Genomic DNA, 20,977 nt, shown 5'->3' with positions numbered 1-20,977 from the left:
TACTAACTTTAGGACACCTAAATGCCTTCTGCGAATACCAAAAGTCTTAAAATTAGGATTTTTCTCAATTTAGTAGTAGTAAAGTTAGGAGTCCTAACTTTACTACTACTAAATTGAGAAAAATCCTAATTTTAGGACTTTCGGTATTCACAGAAGGCATTTAGGAGTCCTAAAGTTAGGAGTCCTAACTTTACTACTACTCAATTGAGAAAAATCCTAATTTTAAGACTTTCGGTATTCAGAGAAGGCATTTAGGAGTCCTAAAGTTAGTAGTCCTAACTTTACTACTACTAAATTGAGAAAAATCCTAATTTTAGGACTTTCGGTATTCACAGAAGGCATTTAGGAGTCCTAAAGTTAGTAGTCCTAACTTTACTACTACTAAATTGAGAAAAATCGTAATTTTAGGACTTTCGGTATTCACAGAAGGCATTTAGGAGTCCTAAAGCTAGGAGTCCTAACTTCTGTGAATACCGAAATGAGTAAGTTCATTCTGTGAATACCAAAAGTAGCAAGTGCATTCTGTGAATGCCAAAAGTAGTAAGTTCATTCTGTGAATACCAAAAGTACTAAGTGCAATCTGTGAATACCAAAACAGTAGTAAGTTTAGGATTGAGTCTTAAGTTCATTCTGTGAATCGGGCCCTAAGGCAGCAGATCCAGCTGCATATAGACCTTATGAATATTTAGAAATACTATTAACTTTCCAGGAACATAATCATTGGTTCCAAGGAGCCCTCCCACATACAGTTCACAATGTTAGACTGTCTCTCAGTAATCAAGAGGCAACCAGGCCAGTCTTAGCAGGCCTTGTACTGATGTGCGTACATTAAAACAGTGTGACACGCTTGCACTTTTAAAACATTTGATTATGCTGAATCAACGTCTGATGCAGTATGTTCTGCATACAATTGCTATTGCTCCAGCAAGGGCTTCTGAAGCTGGTAAGGCTCAACTAATTATGCCTGCAAGTTGTCTTATTACAATAAATGCCATTATGGGTAAAGTCCCTACCGGACAGAAGGAAATTAAATGTTGGATTGCACAAAAAACTAATCAGCTTGAGGCAGTGTTTCCCCATATGGGACCACTATGATCAATTTTGAATTGCCTCTATGTGTTTTCCACTTGTTATGGTTCCCCCTGTCGAGTGCAATACGTGGGGTACTGTTTTTACGGCAATTTACACCGTCACCCACTCTACTGGGCCCATTGTGTTTCACCAGAAGTCCTTAAACAGATTCAGGCGGAACATGGAGCGGTGCCTGTCCTGGATTTGAGAATGAATCTCATTGGCAAATTTGCCACAGTGTCCTCAATTATTTGAAATAAAAGGGGAGGCAGCTTCTTTGGCGATTCATCATCAGCTCACTTCAGTTCCACCAGTAGACCAATAACGCAAGTTTCCTAAAATTATTTCTGAAACATAAATATCTCTAGCTCCTGACAGTTTGGGAACTAGGCCTAACAGAAGTAGAAGGATACTTTATTGTGTGATTACCTAAAATCATTTACAAATGCAATGCATTTTACTTTCGAGATTAAAACAATAGGTTAGTAAAATGAGGTGTCTAGAAAGAGGTTTTAAAAACAGCTAGTAACTTATACATCCGTCAATCAGTACAATGTTTGTAGTGCATCTAATGGATAAAACATAGTGCAAGATGAAACAGTAATTATATAAAGTTTGTAATGTGCGACCTCAGGCTTCATAAGTCAGTGCCCTGGAATTAGTAAATTTTAACCGTAAGGCTTAATACAGGATCACTAATGGCCATGCTGTACAGTGATGTTAGTCTTCAACAACAGTAGGCATATAGTTACCGTATCATTATGCTATTATTTTATTTGTTCTTGCATTTGGCATAAACTCTTTACAGCTACAGCAAAGAACTTCCCAGCACGTGCGAGCTCCATTGGTACTGTCATGGTATATATGAATGTTAAAGCCTCCTTGGATGTTCTTACTTTGTTTTGGATGAACATTGTTCTTAAGTATATGTGCCTTGGGCTTACCAAGGCTGGACAGCAACAGGTGACATGCCCTGCAGATTCTGTGTGATATTGGCATGAGCGACATCCTCTGTTTCCAGCTCGTGTAGTTTTCCAATATGCCCTGTAGACCTGTATTGGTAAAGTTGGAAGCCTGGTCTTAAGATCATTTTGAAGAGCTTGTCTTCCCAGACCTGCTTACAGGAATGTTTGGCTTCGAGTGACTTCATGTGAGTGGGCAAGGCCCTCTGCACTGTGGATGGCTCTGATCCTTTCCATGTCCTGGTTTCTTGAAATTATCTTTCCCTGCTTTTTTAGCAGGTTCTTTAAGCTGGCCGTTGGCAGTTGAATGACCGTTGTGAGATCAGCTGTCAAGCACAGTGTACTATTAGCTGACATAAGGTACCTTGCCCATCGATTAGTATTGTTTGTGAAGTGTATTTGGAGTGCTTCCCTCAAGGTACCTGGGCTGACCTTAATCACATGATGATACAGTTTCACTATATCTTTTTTACATTCTATGTCCATTGCTGTTAAACTCAGGCCCGATCAGTGTGTGACTTGTCGACAGTGGTATCCTAAAAACCTTTCTGAAGGCCATAATGTGCAAATGCTCCAAGTTATCGGACAATAAGCCAGGGAAAGCCAGATGGCCATAGCTTATTGTTGGAACTAGCTTGGCTTGTATTACTCTTCAAATGCCCTCGTTGAATGGCTCAAAAGCTCATTGGCAAATTTGCCACAGTGTCCTCAATTATTTTGATTAAAAGGGGAGGCAGCTTCTTTGGCGAATCACCATCAGCTCGCTTCAGTTCCACCAGCAGACCAATAACGCAAATTTCCTAAAATTATTTCTGAAACATATATATCTCCAGCTCATGACAGTATGGGAACCAGGCCTAATAAACCAGACCATAAAGGTAAATCTGATGCCGAAACTACCAAGCGACATCTGAGTTTACTAAAAGGCAAAGACAGTGAGAAATTTCTCGAAGCCAGGATATTTGTTTGATTAAAGGTATAAAGTATAATTGGCATATATATGCAGGTAGGCATTAGCTGATGTAGGGTGTTTTAACCATTTAGGGCCTGCTACATATTATTGATTAAATGTGCCTATCAAATTTGGCTGTCCACGTTTTCAAGGTCATTTCAAGCATTCTCTTACATGTGCTATAGTATTGACCTATAGTCCAATTTTGAAGAAATATACCATCCACTGAATTACAATCTTTTCAGAAGTCCTCCTGAAAACATTCCAGGGAGCACGATTTGAGTACAAAGTATTTCAAAGACACAGACCTGAGCATCTTAAATTGAAATCAAAGTTTTCTGAGTGAGATGTGATTAAACTGAAAGAGCTTACCAATCATATAGATATTTTGTAATAGCCAGGGACGATAGACATGATCAGTAAAAACATCTGGGATTGTCACATATCTCATGTACCCATTACCCAGCAGCACTGGATGTTTTAGACATACATAAAGTCTCACTGTCATGATATCTTGAGTTTAATTTAGATAGGCTTCCTGCTGTGAGCAATTAAATACTCACCAAAGGGGCTGAAGGGGATCTAAATCCAATTTAAATGACTAAATAATTCCATTGCAAAGTGCTATTCAGCAATACCAACTAAAATCGTGTTACACAGAATTTACTTCTTGATAGATGTCTAATCAATTTAACTGCCTGGCTTTTTTGGCCGTACAGAAAAATATATTGTAGACATCAGGGAATTTTGGGAAAATATGAAAGAAAATGTCATTGAGTGACTATAAAGTGAAAAAGGAAGACAATCATGTTGATAGATAATTCAAAATCACATGAATACTTGCGCTTTTGCAGATGGTTTCTTAACCTACTCCTCATTTTTCGTTCATGTAAAATAATTTTGCCCTATATGCTTAATTTCTGGACTTGTTCTCCTTGCAACTGTGGAAGAAAGGTTCTTTATGCTAACCATGCTGTTCTCAATTTCAGTAGATTTATGTGCAGATTATTCTTCAAAGTTGATGACATTGATCCATTTAGCTCCCAATAGAGCTCCCTACCCAAAGAGAAACTTGTGTTCTCCCTGTAACAATCATCTAAGGGGATCTAAAAGGTTCCATCATTAATGTAAACGAGACTGCCACATTTGTAGATAAAAGATCACATATAATAGCTATCCAAAAAAGTTTGTTCCACTAACTGGGTGGATCCCATTCTAAATGTTTCATCTGTAAGCATGCATAAGGGACTGGGAAGATGCAATATCATTAACCTTTATAGCTACAGATCCAATCTCACTGTTTGAAGTGGATTTCTTAAAAATATCAACACCACCTAAAGAATATGATCAACTCTCTTGGGAGGGGAGAAAGCTTGTAGAGAACAAGTGTACAGGGTTACATAAATAAACTGTAGTCTCTGCAATAGTATTAAACAAGTGTTTTAATTGAATGAGAACTCTGCATTATGTAATACACTAAGTGATTATACAGTACAAGCCCAATACAAGATGATCTTATGAGGCAGCCTTTAACCCCTTGGACGCTCATGACGAGCTCAGCTCGTCATGAGGTACACCTCCATACACTCATGACGAGCTGAGCTCGTCATGAAACAATGGGAATCATAAAATAACAGCACAGGAGGAAAATAACACTAGCATCGATGGTGTTAAAAGCCACTCATTAACCTAAGAAAAGATGTGAAGACCCGGGCGATTTGTAAAATAAATAAATCTGTGGACAAAAGTGAGTCCAGGTGATCATCCACTACCACCATATCGGGGAATCATCTGAGACAGTTTCTGGTTGGAATGTGGATATACGCATTTTGCAGATCCACTGAGGTGAATCAGCCCTGCACCTGTGGTGCTTACAGAATCTGCCATAGTGTCACTAGTTTGAATTACTCTTTCTTCTACAATTCTTTCGGTATTTAAAGTCTATAATTGTGTGCAAATCTCCTACCTTGTTGGGAATAGGAACGAAGCATGTGCTGCCTTTCTCTCTGAAGAGAAGAGACTGAATGCCTTTCATCAAGATGTTTGTGGGGGGAGGGCAAGAGATTCCTCAAAAATGACAATGAACAACCTGGCTATATCATCTCTATGATCAAATGGTCTTAAGTGATGTTCCTCAAAATTTGAAAGAAAGATGACACATGTCCCCGACCAGGAGAATCATCATTCTATTGCATCAGATATTCAGGGTGCTTTTGGTATTGTTGGAGTCGAAGTGAATGATGGAGACTGTAGCTATAAGTTTGGTTTCTTCCATGCTTCAAGAAATGAAACCATAAAAGCATCTTTGAAGGGCAATCTTTTATCAGGTGCTAGTGTACCTGTCAGTATATCTGTAAAAGGATTTTCCATGAGTTGGATGGTACACAGTGGGGTAGTTGGTATTTCAGCCATTTCCTTAAAATAACTGTGGAATTAGCTTGCTCTGCCGTAGAAGGAATTTCCAGGAAAGAAAATTGTCCTTCAGTGGAGGTATCCAGTATACAAGCATTCTGGGAATTGAAAAATAAATCCAGAATTGGGATGGTCCTTAGGAAAAAGACCGCCCACCTACTTCCCACTGTCTCTGTCAGGTTCCAGAACAGAAAACCTGAAGGAGTCAGAGTAAGATGTGAAAAGGCCTTGAAACTTAAAGGCTTTTTTATCCTCCTTATACCTGGCATCACTTTCTCTTACACACGGTAAGGTGAAGGCTTTTTAGCCTCCTTCAGAATCAAATAATTTCTTGGAGTGTTATATTAGAGCAGAGTCCATATATGTGCTCATGGCGCCATTAATGACACCAAATCCAAAGTTAGTGGGTTTCCTTCTTTCCGTAATGGCGTTAAAGACACACTAATGCACATAAGGCAGGCCGTTTTGAGTGTTAGCTGACTACAAAGTAAGTAACCCTTCGTTGCCCTGCCTAAATGTCTTCGAGGAGATACAGGAATTCTGACCTATCTATGGTTGAAACAATGGTGGGGATTTATACAGTTTTGATGGTCCACTGGTTGTACTCCTCTTTTCATTATACAATTTATAACATTTCAACATCCTAGAGAATAGTAATTCTATAATTTTTGGGCCCGATGAATGCCTCCCACCTGTTTGTAGGGTTTCTAACAAACGCGGAATCATGTGCCAGAATTGGGTTGAAAATTTTTGCAAAATGTGTTTTTAACTTTACCCCTTGGAGACATGGCATAACACTGTTTTTTAGTCCACTATGAGGAAAGTTTAATTGCTCTATTTCACACTCTGCATCACCCATTCACCTACCCCTGTTGATACAGGGTTCTCATGGAGAAAACAACTACTCTTGAAAGAGTTTCTTATCCATTGAGGGCATTAGTGGTTCATACCATTAAACAACATAAGTTGTGTGAGAAGGAACCCTATGATGAAGCATGCCATCTAAGGGTGGGTGAGAGTTCTCATCCTTAATAAGTATAACTGTCATAGATCATGCGAGAGAGGCACCCCTACGATCCTAGGATTGTAGAGCTCACTGCCGTAATTAGACAAGGTGCATTTATTGTGATAGTATATTTAAGAATAGCACACCCAGCTAATGGCAATGCTTAAAGAAATCCCCTTAGCCAATGGCTGATGGGGCTGACCAAAGCCCAATTTCTTTAGTGTATGTTTATGTTCTATGCATGCAGCAGTATATGTGCAGCATGCGGTCTCTAGGCAAGACCTAAAAAAAGAGGTCTCAGAGAATACAACTTTTTGGGCCAGATGTATCAAGCGTTTTCCCGTTCCCAAAGTTTGCAAACAGTAAAAAGCCTTTTGGGATATATCATCCCAAAAGGCATTCGCAAAATAGGGAATCGCAAATTTTGAGATTGCCTATTTTGCGAATGCATTTAAGAATCGCAATTTGCAATTCCTTAAATGCTATGCAGGAAGCAAAAAAAATGAAACCTGGCTTCAAGGAATCACAAATTGCAATCAACTCCAAGTTACATTTTTCTAAGTGCCATGTGGCGGGCATGTATGTGCGTCACATGTGCACACTTGCAAGTTTCAGGGGTGCACAGGGTGTCCATTTGGCACCCTTGCACCGTTGAAATCACAGGCGCAATTTGCGAGTACCTATTGGGTACTCGCAAATTACACATACAATTCCCATTCATTCCTATTGGCCTCGCAATTTGCAAATAAGGAATATGTAAGAATCGCAATTATTATTGCGAAACCTACATACATTGCATTTTGCGATTCCATAATAGCGAATCGGTAAAATTTGCTATTATGGAATCGCAAAATCCAATATTGATACATCTGACCCTTTGTCTTTTCAAAAGTTGCAATTTATTTTGAAAGGCCAATTTAAAAGCTCACACAACTTAGGCATTAGATGCATAGATTGTGACAAATCAGAATATTAAAGAATGTTGTGGAATGCCATGGGAGAAATTAATTAAATTGTAATGTTTACCAATTTTTGTGACTAAAATTTAGAAATTTTCAAATAATATGTCATTAGTCTTGCAATGTAAAATATGCCTTTAATAAATAAGAAGACTTAACACAATCTTATTTTATATCACATCATATAATACAAAATATTGGGACAGAGTAGCAAATTTTGCGTCTACAAATGCTATGTGCATTAGAAATAATGATAATACTGACTGTAAAGTGTCTTACTGGTGCACTTACTTTGATTGAAGCCCTTCCATCCCAAACGGTTGAAGAAGATATTGATGGACAAGTTTATCCCGCAGGGTTCCAGCCAGCTTGATTTTCTTTCTCGATCGGTGGAGGTTGATGATGTACAGTGTTACTGATCCTCGAACATAATTATGACTGTGTTCAGGAAAGAGGACAATTAAAATAAATACTGGAAACAAAGCACAAAATATTTAATTTTATTAATATAAATTACAATATAAAGACAAGAAATGATGAGTCAGGCCATAAATCCCAGACAAGTCAGGGTATTTTCAATGAAAAAATATATAAATTATGTGGGTGGTATTTAAGGAAATAGTTAAGCCATTTCCCAGGACAAGAGCAAACAATGAACTTTTTTATTTTATTTTCATGCGCTGAATATACAATACGATTGGAGTGAATAAAACTTTATTGAGTTACAGTGATACAAAATGTTTAAACATAGTTCAAATTAATGAAGAAGAGTGGGAGCCAACTATTAGGTTATGTTATGTCAAGATTTGTTTGTTACGTTGAATTAAAAATGTTGATAAAGGAAATTGCTATAACCATTTGACATCGAGGAGCTAAAGTGGAAACCACCATCAAAAGTAAATTATAGACGTGTTATTTGTTAGCTAGAAAGAGCATTCCCCACTGCCGAGGGTAGTAACACCTGCCCTGTTGTTTCCTCTGGAGTAGCTGGAGTTCCTACTGACATCATCATTATGTTCCTTGTGGCGCACTCGGCGCTAGGAGGTGCTTGGCTCCCTATCCCGGTCGGCAGATATCTTAGGTCGGCCCCACCGGTTTTAATGTGTTTAAAGTGTTTATAATTTTACTCTTTCCTCGCAATTGTTTTGATTTATTTTTATTAATTCTGGCTTTTACTACCTCATAGCTCCATCTGGGAGGGGTGCCTACCAGGTTTGGAGCAGAGCGTCAGGACTCCAGTTTGTCTTTATTTGACCCCCCTGTTAATAGTCATCCTAGGACTTGATAGACCCAACCAAAGGGGTGGAGGCATTGCAGTCATTTTATTATGGTACCTTCACTGCACTTTTGAGGAGCAAAAAATTACTGCCTGCAAGGCGACCTTTTCCACTTTGCCTTTAACGAGCCACCGCTCATTACCAGGTTTTCTTGTCTATGGTACTCCTGGTCCTGCTCCTCTGATTATAAACACCTTAATAAATATCATACCTCTGCATGTCATACGCTATCCCAAATTTTGTATTCCAGGTGATCTAAAGATACATTCTAAAGATACAAACTGTTGCACAGCATCACGCCTGGTTGAGGACCTTGGATTACTCCACCTTAATCAGCTAGTGAAAGCCCCTATCCACACCTTTGGTCACACTCTTGATCCCATCTTTCCAACTCTATTTTGGTGAAGGTGGCTTCTCCTATCCCTATTGCATGGTCAGATCACTTTATTATTCCTTTTCACTTTTCTGCCATTTCTGTGACTTCTACTTACCCTAGAGCCCATGCTAGTAAAATGCATAAATGGTCTTTGATCATTCCACCTGCTTTTACGGCAGCCCTGTATCTCAAAATCACGGATCCTAATATTTGCCCTCATGTTGCTAACTGCCAGGTGGTTCCCAGGATAGGTGAGGCACTAGATAGGTTACCTCATTTGATACCACGTAATAGTGCCCTTTCCAAACCAACAAGAGAATGGTTTACCGACGATCTATTGACCATGAAAAAGATGTACAAACGTATGGAATGCCTGTGGCGCAAAAGCTATAAGGCTGCTGATAAAATTACCTACCTCAATGTGCTGAAGGACTACCGCAAACTGATACGAAGAACTGCTAGTTTTTCCAAAAGGAGGGAGCAGAAGCAGGTGGCCTCTGTATCATGTGCAGTGCAGTATGCCCGAGTGATTAGAAGATTCAGGTTGTCTTGTTTATTGTCAATATTTTTGGTATGAAACACCAACTTTCGCAGAATTCAGAAGTATATATCGGGCCCGATTCACAGAATGAATTTACTACTTTTGGCATTCACAGAATGAACTTACTACTTTTGATATTCACAGAAGTTAGGATTTTGTCTTAAGTCTGTCTTAAGTCTATCTTAAGACAAACTTAAGACAAAATCCTAACTTCTGTGAATACCAAAAGTAGTAAGTTCATTCTGTGAATACTAAAATAGTAGTAAGTTTAGGATTGAGTCTTAAGTTCATTCTGTGAATCGGGCCCATCAAGTTTAACTGCATTAAACATTGCCACACATTCAATTGAAGAAATGGCTTTTTCAATAGATCTCATCAGGAAATTATTTCATTGGAGTGTTCAATTAGTGGCAGCCTTTGGGGGGACGGGTAGATTTCAGGAAGCGCCTTATTCTCACAGGGCAGAGTGATCTCAGAGCTTTTGGTGCTGGCAGCATTGTAAGTGAAGAGTTAAGTGAAGATTCAAGTGCTTCTAGACAGGCATTTAGACCGACGATTGTACAAGCAGTCGGGGGTAGATTTTTCAGGGTCCCTTGTGCAATATCTACATGTGTGGGGTCAGAGTTTTTCCTATGCTTTTTGGCACCTTTGTTCCATTTTCCCTCCTTGTTTTTGCTATTTAGGAGTAGCAGCGAGCTACGAGTGTGTATTTCTTTTAGAGTTATAAAATAATCAACTGCCTATACCAGTCATAACAATTAGTGCTTCCCAATTTGATATAAGATCAAAGTTTAACCAAAGCTCCCAAAACATGGTCAAAGAATGCTGATTTAATGAAGTTAAACAATGAGAAAACTGGTGCCTGCAAATACACTTTCAGTATCTCCTGCTCCATTTCTGATAAGGAAAAATATATCTAAAACAAACAATAGAACCAGGTTCAGTTGGAATGGCACATTCATATTCCCGGTGGGAGTGAGCAGAGCCTCAGTCTGCAAAACGTGGAGGAAAATCATGGTTCTGAAGTGGCAACGAAGAAAGATTTTCCAATACTAAAGTTGATGTGGAATCTTTTATCTCAAATAAAGTCCTGAAATGTAATAATAATCATGGCAAAGCTGTGATGACACCCGTTTCTAGTAGACCAGTTGTCATAAGAACTAGTCCTCTTTTACTAAAGACATTCCAAATATTACAGTAGGAATTGGAAGAGAAAATAATTTCACAGGAAAGTACTTTGGTATGATCTCCCCAAAAAACCTGCAACTTCAAAGAGGTCTCATATATGGTACCTGAAATTAATGAAAAACCCTTGCTCGTTTTAATCACCTGAAGAGTTTTCCTAATTCTTTTAGGAACATTGCTTTCAGAGGGCCGCTCAATTAATATGCCACGGGTACTGTTATCCAATAATAATGATGCACTTATAACTCTCCCTTCTTCCATTCTGAAAGTAGTAGTTGGAGAAAAGAAATTAATCTTATTGTTATTCATAGATGATCCAAATAAAGAAAGTCAATGCACACCTATTTTCTTCTCTTTCTCACTTGATGGTTGGATTCTTCCTTCATTTTTCTGAGGCCTGAGTCGTGTGTCATCAACCACCACCACCACCACTACAATAAAAACACAACCCATCCTTTCACTGGAGTTTTTAGCATTCTCTGACAAAGGCCCCCAAGCTGTCACTAACTACATGAATTCGTTTAAGGCAACAGGTTCACTAGGACACCTGAACAACTGAATGAATATACTTTAGTAATGTTTCAATAATTTGTTCTGGAACTTTTTTCATTCAATCTCCTTGTTTTGCTGAAATCATTATTAAAGGAATCAATCTAAATCAATTAGTTCATGGAAATAAGCAGGGTGTTAAGAATAACCAAACTCATCATTAATGTCTTCTTTGAACCCTCTTAGGAAAAGGGTCATTTGTGTTAATTCAGCTGCTAATTGACTAAACTGATTTCACATAAGGAAATATATTCAATGCACTTAGCTGAATATTGAAGAATGATTCTTTAGTAGAGTACTCCAAATCAGAATGTACAAATATCTTCTTACATAGAAGTAGTAAGATATCACATGCCACCTAAAAGACACAGAAATTACTAGAGGAGTCTCCCAGGCGCAAAAATAGGACCAGTAAGACAACTTGGAACACAGCCCACAATAGCTCGATCTTGACTGAACTGTGCAGGGTGAAAAGCAAAATTCACCATAAGAGAATCTAAAAATGGTCTTAACTTCACATGGTCCCCAGAAAAGCATTGGGCACATGAAGGAACTACTCGGATATCTTTAAACCTTAATGCCAAGGCCTGTCTTAATGCCAAATTCATATTATACATTTGTTGTGACTCTTGTTTGATAACTTGTGAAGGAACTATAGCCTGGGAAAACTTAAAGTGGCATTGATGTTACAATCTGTAAAAGACTGTATGATGTGAAGGCCTGTCATGTTTCTTTCTTGATTGCCTGAGGAAACGGAAACTACACAGAGTAGCCAAAGTGCCACCCTGCACTTAATAATACACCTGAAAATTGTCATGTGTCTCAGTGAGAAGGTCCCACTTAAGAGGAAAATGGCACAAAGGCAAAATAACCTCCTTGCCAATTTTTATAGTTCTGTGTTGAAGATGAAGATTATGAGGAAGTAATGTAGTGTAGTTCCTATATTCCCAATAGGCTCTGTGCATTGGAATAACATACACTATAGTTTAGATGTAGGACTGGAGTCAACTAGGTCTCTATCATATGTATTAGACTTAATTGTGAGCGCCAGCTAGCTCAGAGGTCACTAGAAACTTTCTCAAATAAACAAGAAGGGATTAGTCTCTGACCACCATATAACATGACAACTTTGTTTCCCCAGAATGAAACGTATCTCTAGAGTCGCGGAAACAATAGACGGCTATTTCACTCAGTCATTCGTGCGTGCTTCGTTTCACCAGAGTTGCTTAGAAATAGAGAGACGGGCGTTTTCAATAAAAGTATTTATTGAACAGTCTTATTTCTTAAGCATAAGAAATGCACTGCAACAACTAAAATGCTAGTTAAGAAGTATGAGGCATATAATATGAATAGTATTATAAAATAGTACTGTAAAAGCATGATATGGGTTCTAAGCCATAAACATAGAATACATAAAATGCATAAAATACATACAATGATAAAATAATCGCTAAAAGTACTCAACTGGTGCTGCTATAATACGCCTACCCCGGTGTACCTAACCTAAGTCTAGTACGAGGGAGGAGTAAGTGTGGTGTAGCTTAAGCTTAGTAATTTTTTGCCAAGAATCTGTTCCAAGAATTCTCTAAGGGTCTAATCAGCTCCGTCCCTTGGTTTTAGAATGATAGAGGTCTTGTATCTCTCTCTCAGGACTCGATCTCCCAGCAACCCGCAAGGGTAGCCTGGAAAAAACCGGAGCTGGATTTCTCAGCAACAGAAAAGACAGCGTCTTTTCAGTGCGTCAGTTGGAGGGTCGGCTTCCTTCGGCACTTGCAGCAGCAGGGCGTCGGGCAAGTAGTTAGTCGTTCTGCTCCTAAACCACCGTGTGTTTGGCTGGGAAAATGTAGGCATATTTATACTTTGAAGGTGCCGAGTTTGACGTAAGATTTGACATAATATGGTCACTAGTGTCTCAGTTCCTTGAAAACTCCAGGAGTTCTTGGATAAATTAGTATTCAAGCAGGGGGAGGTACCTGACTGCTGAAGGCTGGTTTTTCCAAGAAATCTTTGTGGATTCTCGGGGTTTAGCGGAAGTAGCAATGCCATATTTGGGCTGCACAGGCTAAGACTAAATAAGGTAATGATTCCTTATGCCTATATAAGGATTGGGTGAATTATACCTATATATGGGCATGAATCGGGAAAATTACCCTAGGATCCTAGATTCCCACATAACACCCACTCCACGATTATTAAGTTCAATAATACATAAGCACTAAACATATCTAAAGCAAAGTGTTCACAATCCCACCCCAAAATACAAAAATGCATTTGAATAGGCTTGTGCACATGAAATGAGTATATACTGTATACAAAAGTTATAGGCGTCATTTGAAATCAAGCATAAATTATGAGCATATATCCTCTTATTAAATGAAAAGAAAGTACATTCATCAATTTGATACCTGAAATCTGTCCTAAAGCATACGTTTTTTAACTGTGTTTGTTTTCGAGGTTGAAGCCAAATATTGTCTTTTCAGGAAGTTCAAATACAAAATCTTGTTCTCTAAGAATAGTTCTACTTTAAGCAGATTACTCTGTGCCAAAAGTTCTATTTTAGAAAAAAGTTCAAATCAGTGAATTGTTTTTGAAAAATGAAGGCCGAATTGCAGAGTTCAGGGAACGCTATGTGAAATAATCAAAAGTTATTCTCAGGAGTGTCAGGAGAAAACATCAGATCATCTAGGCTGGCAAAGAAACCATCTACCGTAGTATTTGAAATTGGAACCACTTCAATTAGCAGATCAAAAGTGTAGAAGTGTGGATCGTCGCTGTCAGCGTTTGATGCATTAGCAACGTCCATAGTAGATGGTACCTGTGTGCCTGTAGTTTCTCGTATCTCACCATATGTTAGACTTGCCGGTGAGACCTCAATGAATGCCGTAATTAGAATAGGCCGCACTTGGGGGCAACACGATGCATGAGCCGTTACAGGACCGAGCAAAGCGTCAACATCCGATGGCAGTACTGATAGAAGTGTAAGACAAATGTCCAACACGCATTCCTGTCCACAAAGCAGGCATCGAAGAACAGGTAAGATGCAATCTTGCAAGATTGGTCGGAACGAAAGAAACCAAGTTGTGTTCAGATCTCTTAAACAAGCCAAGCCAAGAATCTGTGAAATCCTCTCACGATACCTCATGGCTAGGAGGCATTGTTCCATGGTGGTGTGGGTGTTGCTGGTGGCCGGACTTGCCATATCGGAGCAGAAGGAATAAAAATAGAATTCCTGCTACTAGTCCCAAGATGAGAGGTAGACCGCCAAACACAGAGTGCACTAATTTTGGAAAAAATGCCAAGGACTGCTTCGAATGGTGTTAACAGTCTCGAAAAAATCGTCTTAAATACATGTGCGATGCCACTGGTATCAGACATGTTTAAGATTTGACTTAACATTTCTGCGAAATGTACTGGGCAGTTTGTTGATAATAAAGCATGTATCTCTGCAGAAGACCTTGATACTTGCAGATCATACGTTTCTCTAGACGAGGTCAGTGGCACATTTTTTTGTAAAAGAATGGCTTTCATTCCGCTTAAAGTATCAATTAGTATAGAAGAGATATTCAGTGAAGGCCATAAAGCTGTCTCCCTTTCGGTCTCGCTTTTTGGATACAATATTTGCATACAACAAGTGACCGTGGATGACACCGTTACAAGATAACTTTTTCCTGGCAACATGCCACAACAGCTGTGATCATTCAGCATAACGTAGCTGCCAATGGATATCTGCCTGAAAATCGGTACTTTTGCTGTGGAGGGGGAACCGTGCAGGTGGCATGAGAGGTTATTTGCAGAACCGTCGCAGGCTCCGTGCAAATGAATACCCTGGCACAAAAGTGCACCACTCAGTGAGTTTTTGCAATTATTACCACTAAGGAATACTTCATGTCCCCTATTCCAACATCTGTGTGTGTATGGTAAAACCCAGGTCGACTTAATGTATTCTTTACCCAACCTTTCGTACAGGCCAGCTGGTATAAGCTCCAGACAATACTGAAACAGGAAAGACGTCACTGGTATCGCAATGGTGCCATGAATTATCCATTCAATGACAGGTTTCTCAGAAACTGTAAATTGTAAACTTTCGAGTTTTTCAATGCTCAGCACTGTATAGTCTGCTCCTCTTTGTGCCAAAGAGATTTGTTTATCTGTAAGGTTAAATACAGAAAACAATGACGTGGTATTGATTAGATGCCATGGCACATAGCCTGAACGCCGATTTTGCAATGTCCAGCCTAGCAGCATGATAGAACGTAATTGAGACTGGCCATGTTGTAACATTTATAAACACATCATTGGGGAGGGCCTAAGGGATATTTAAAGACCACGCATAGGTTGTATCCCCTGTATACCAGAATATGCTCAACCTGAAAAACCTATGGGTCTGACTTCTGATTCATGTATCAGGAAAGGAGCTGTGGTCTCAAATTAATGAGAGTACCTGCTCAAGGCGTCATCCAGAAGATGGTTGCCCCTGTGTTAGCAAAATAAACACCCGTGTTGGATTCCCATCAATATCATGTATGACCAATATTCTCATGTGGTCCTCCGTCCTGGGTACAGTGTCTCTAGATCATTGAGACCAGGTAGTACCGTCTGTGGACACATGGTTTACACATGCCAACACAAGGAACAATCATAAGGATCTGGTCAGACGGGTAGGTGCAGTGCAACAAAGAAAAGTGTGTGAAAAGTTAAAATAGGATAGAGAATCTCATTCCAACTTTATTCTACCAAGACCTCTTCCTAATTAAAAACTAAGAACAGCGCAAAACTATACTACTGCAGTTTAACAAATATCTGCATAGGGGCCGACATGTTTCTGCCTAAGCGGGAATATGACCCTAGGCTTTCATCAGGGCCTCTGTTCTCCCAATAGTGCGACTGCAAAAATGTGTAGGTGCAAAACTCAAAACACTAATTATGTGATAATCCAGTAAAGGATATGAGTCTCCAAATACTGTGGCTTCACTCCTCCATGACACCTGGTAAATTTAGTAGATCTGTGGAGGAAGAGACAAAACATAACACAGGAAAACCATCTATGAAGCAAGTTATTTGCCTTGAATATACGTCTAAATATAGTACATATAATCACTCACCCAGGGTGCCCGGGGAAGAGACCTCACCTCGTCCTGGTCCTGGCTCAGGCGTAGTGAGACCCCGCTCTGTAAGAGGAAAGCACACCGGAGCTGAATGTAGGCTGTGCGGAAAATTAATCCACTGCAAGCCTTAATCAATTCTGTACCAGTGAAAGTTGCTCCCCTTACTTAAAAAGAGCTCGTGTTGCTGCTCCCCCACTAGCTGGGACCTCAACCCACTGAAACCCCCTTGGTTGCTCCCCACGTTTATTGGTGAGTGTGGTATCTAGGGGATGACTTAACCCCCTAAGAAAGTGATCTATATCTCTCTGTTTCATTACCACAAAGCTGTCTCCTACTGGAGTTTGTCAGAATTAACTACATAAAAAGAGAAGCCGCATGTGGAGCTCCTTACCTGTCCGGCGTTGTCTCTGGCAATAGCTGAGACAGGGGGAGGCACCGAGCTAGGCTCAAGCCCTCCTTTAGATAGTCACATGATGGTCTCTTCGCCAATTGAAATTGACAGCAAGTGACCAGCGCTGTCCTTGTGGTCTAGAGCTCAAGTGGTAAATAGAGCCAGCTTCTCAATTGTTGGAGACAATAACTGTCGAAAAGTGAGTATATTAGGTGTGGACGCTGAAGCAGGAACTTCCACAAACAGCTCTCAGTCTGTCCGGCACCGAAATCGCGTAATCTCGCGATATTTCGGAACTACAGCATGACGTCATGGCGTCCATGTTTGTAGTCCGTTCGTCCTAAAATCGGATTTGACTCCGTAAACTTGTACCCCTATGCTCAGTGTCCAGTTCCTTGCACATATGTGGAAAGTGCATGTAGAAAGAGGTCCGCTAATTAGGGAGATGAAAATTAAAAAATTAGCGCAAACCGGACCGCGCCGAAAAAACGGGTCGCGCTGGTCTAAATACTATACTGAATTGCCTCCAAACTGTACCCCAAGCGCAGGCGAGCTAAGTTTGCTCCGTGGACCTCAACAGGGGTGTCACAAACAGTACAAACCCTGGCAATGCTATGATCTCGTGAGAAGAGGGCGAACTACAGAATGACATCATAGATGTCAATCCTGTAGTTCAGAACCACTTCTGAAAGGGGCAGCCAGTGAAGTTGGAGGCTGTTTTTGTCTCTGACACGGAGATCATTCTTGAAAATACTACAGAGGGAAACAAAAGGACCATAGCATTGCCAGGGTTTGTACTGTTTGTGACACCCCTGTTGAGGTCTAATTAGCGGACCTCTTTCTACATGCACTTTCCAGCCTAGCTCGGTGCCTCCCCCTGTCTCAGCTATTGCCAGAGACAACGCCGGACAGGTAAGGAGCTCCACATGCGGCTTCTCTTTTTATGTAGTTAATTCTGACAAACTCCAGTAGGAGACAGCTTTGTGGTAATGAAACAGAGAGATATAGATCACTTTCTTAGGGGGTTAAGTCATCCCCTAGATACCACACTCACCAATAAACGTGGGGAGCAACCAAGGGGGTTTCAGTGGGTTGAGGTCCCAGCTAGTGGGGGAGCAGCAACACGAGCTCTTTTTAAGTAAGGGGAGCAACTTTCACTGGTACAGAATTGATTAAGGCTTGCAGTGGATTAATTTTCCGCACAGCCTACATTCAGCTCCGGTGTGCTTTCCTCTTACAGAGCGGGGTCTCACTACGCCTGAGCCAGGACCAGGACGAGGTGAGGTCTCTTCCCCGGGCACCCTGGGTGAGTGATTATATGTACTATATTTAGACGTATATTCAAGGCAAATAACTTGCTTCATAGATGGTTTTCCTGTGTTATGTTTTGTCTCTTCCTCCACAGATCTACTAAATTTACCAGGTGTCATGGAGGAGTGAAGCCACAGTATTTGGAGACTCATATCCTTTACTGGATTATCACATAATTAGTGTTTTGAGTTTTGCACCTACACATTTTTGCAGTCGCACTATTGGGAGAACAGAGGCCCTGATGAAAGCCTAGGGTCATATTCCCGCTTAGGCAGAAACATGTCGGCCCCTATGCAGATATTTGTTAAACTGCAGTAGTATAGTTTTGCGCTGTTCTTAGTTTTTAATTAGGAAGAGGTCTTGGTAGAATAAAGTTGGAATGAGATTCTCTATCCTATTTTAACTTTTCACACACTTTTCTTTGTTGCACTGCACCTACCCGTCTGACCAGATCCTTATGATTGTTCCTTGTGTTGGCATGTGTAAACCATGTGTCCACAGACGGTACTACCTGGTCTCAATGATCTAGAGACACTGTACCCAGGACGGAGGACCACATGAGAATATTGGTCATACATGATATTGATGGGAATCCAACACGGGTGTTTATTTTGCTAACACAGGGGCAACCATCTTCTGGATGACGCCTTGAGCAGGTACTCTCATTAATTTGAGACCACAGCTCCTTTCCTGATACATGAATCAGAAGTCAGACCCATAGGTTTTTCAGGTTGAGCATGTTGTAACATTAACAAGTCTTGTTCTATGATGTCAATTGCAGATGACACGATGCTGTCCAAAGAATAAATTCTGGAGGACAGAGTCGTTAACCCATTGTCCACTACAGATATGCTTTTCTCTAAATGAATACTATCAATTTCTCGTATTCTTTCTGAAGTTTCCATTTGCGTCACTTTCCATATTTCGTTGTATGCCGCATATATTCCGGCGTATATGAAACGTTTTTGCAGTGGTTTGCGAGGCCCATTAAGAAATCTCGCAAATCATTGCTTTCTTTAAGTAAAGATAAGTGTTGTTTTATTTCTGGGAGTGTAGATTTCTGTAGCCACTCAAGGCGCAGTTTTCCTACACTGTAAGTTGTTACTATCCCTGGATGTTATCTCTGAGAATATCTTGGATCTGGCCTATTCATTTTGAAACCCTGGGCCTCATTTATGAAGGCCTTGCGCCACTGGTGCGTCACTTTTTCCAATTTTAAAAGTGACGCACCGGCGGCGCAAGGCCTTCATAAATAAGGCCCCCTGTGTTTTGTTCAGGAATCTTTCTTGACAGTTATTTGTGTCTGTGGGCCAGATTAACCATTTTTTCCAATCAGGATTAGTTCTGTTCTGTTTTAAAATATAGGGTGCGTCTACTTCCTCTTCTGTAGCATTATCACTGTCAGATGTGGGTTTAGGTATAGACGGTTTATTTAAATCTTTTATCTTAGCTAGGCCAAGACAAGAAGTTTGTTGAACAGTGTCATTTAAAAACATTATTTGTTCTGGTATAATGCAGGCTCTGAACAGGGCTTCTAAACCTTGCACCTGCCTGTCTTTCGTGCCCCAGACAGTTTTTGTCTCAATGTTGTCTTTCCAAAAGTCAAAACCTAATGTCGACAGCTGAGCAGAAAAGTTTGCAGAATAAATTTGTTTAGTATTTGTCAACATTGTTTTCATACCTGTCTTATTTATATATTTAAAATAAAACGTTTCTGGATTGGTAACATTAAACCCTAAGAAGTACGAAAAATTTTCTTGGAATGTTTTATAGCTGCCTTTCGGTGACGTTGGACAATGTTTCCATTGATTATATGTAAAAATATTCCTAGGGCTTGCAGATTTATGCAAATAAAGTTGACCATAATGATTAAAACAATACATTTGTTCATAATCTGATGACCCTTCTAAGTAGTCAAGTTCTGTAAATTTAACTGACAATTCTAAATCTTTCATGTCAAAATCATCATGTTGTTAACAGTCTCAAAGTCCCAATCATCAGAAAATGTACTGGGTGCGACAAAGTCACTCAAAGAAACCTTAAACTGATGTGAAATCTTTAATAATTCCACAGAACCATAGATGTCATAATCAGTTCTGTCCGATACTATACCCCCAGGTATAGGAACGGCTGTGATATTCACCTCTGACAGGCCTCTTCTTTCACGATGAGATGATTTGTAAGGTTTCAGGACCAAGTTGATTTTCTGACTTGCTGTGTCCATAGTACTATATTTTCCATCAATCATCCTTCCCAAACTTAACACTAGTATGAGCCAGAGAAGGAGGAAAAATACACCTAATCCAATCCAAAATTCAATCCATGGTGAAACCAGATTTGTTATTTTCATTAGATGAAGGAGTTCTGTTACTTCTTCTTTGAAGTTTGTCTTTGCTGGCTTATCACCAGGTTCACTGGGATCCTCAGAAAAGTTATCGAAGTTGATAAAGTAGCCAGAAGCAGTTCTGTCAATTGTTGGGATTGCATCAGGATTACTTGAAATCACTGGAGCTGTTTCATGTTTCGCCATATTTGTATAGTCAGATGTCACATCATTGTAGACAGGCGTGTCTTGACAAACTGTTATTTGGGTTTCCAGAGGTACTAGTTCCATGGCTTTGTTGCATAGTCCTTCCTTTCGTACTGCAGGTTTATCTAAAGTGATAAGTCTTTCAGTTTGAACCTCTTGGATTGTAGCAAGGTTTGGTTGTCTGCTACTTCTCGCATGTTCACTGGGCCTACTACTTATTATCGGCCACATGTTGTGGTGTGACCGGGTCGATGGATACAACTCTGTTCTCCCTTTTACCAGCAAGGGGCAGTAGTACTACTGATCTTGTTCCTTGGATTGCCAAGACAGGTACTGCTTTTCTGTAAGAA

General features: G+C 39.9%; 1 protein-coding gene across 1 annotated transcript in view; it reads right to left on the bottom strand.

The window, feature by feature from the left end:
- LOC147711878 (inactive heparanase-2-like) overlaps nucleotides 1–20,977 on the bottom strand; it is a 738,870-nt gene that overhangs the window by 56,444 nt on the left and 661,449 nt on the right. The window contains exon 10 of the mRNA XM_086919554.1: nucleotides 7,654–7,800. Coding sequence (XP_086775680.1) covers nucleotides 7,654–7,800 — 147 coding nt within the window. The remainder of the gene's footprint in view (nucleotides 1–7,653; nucleotides 7,801–20,977) is intronic.

Source organism: Lissotriton vulgaris, chromosome 5 (genome assembly GCF_964263255.1).
Source record: "Lissotriton vulgaris chromosome 5, aLisVul1.2, whole genome shotgun sequence".
Classification (NCBI taxonomy): Eukaryota; Metazoa; Chordata; class Amphibia; order Caudata; family Salamandridae; genus Lissotriton; species Lissotriton vulgaris.
Note: the sequence above shows the minus strand (reverse complement) of the source record. Positions and strands in the feature narration are given on the sequence as shown.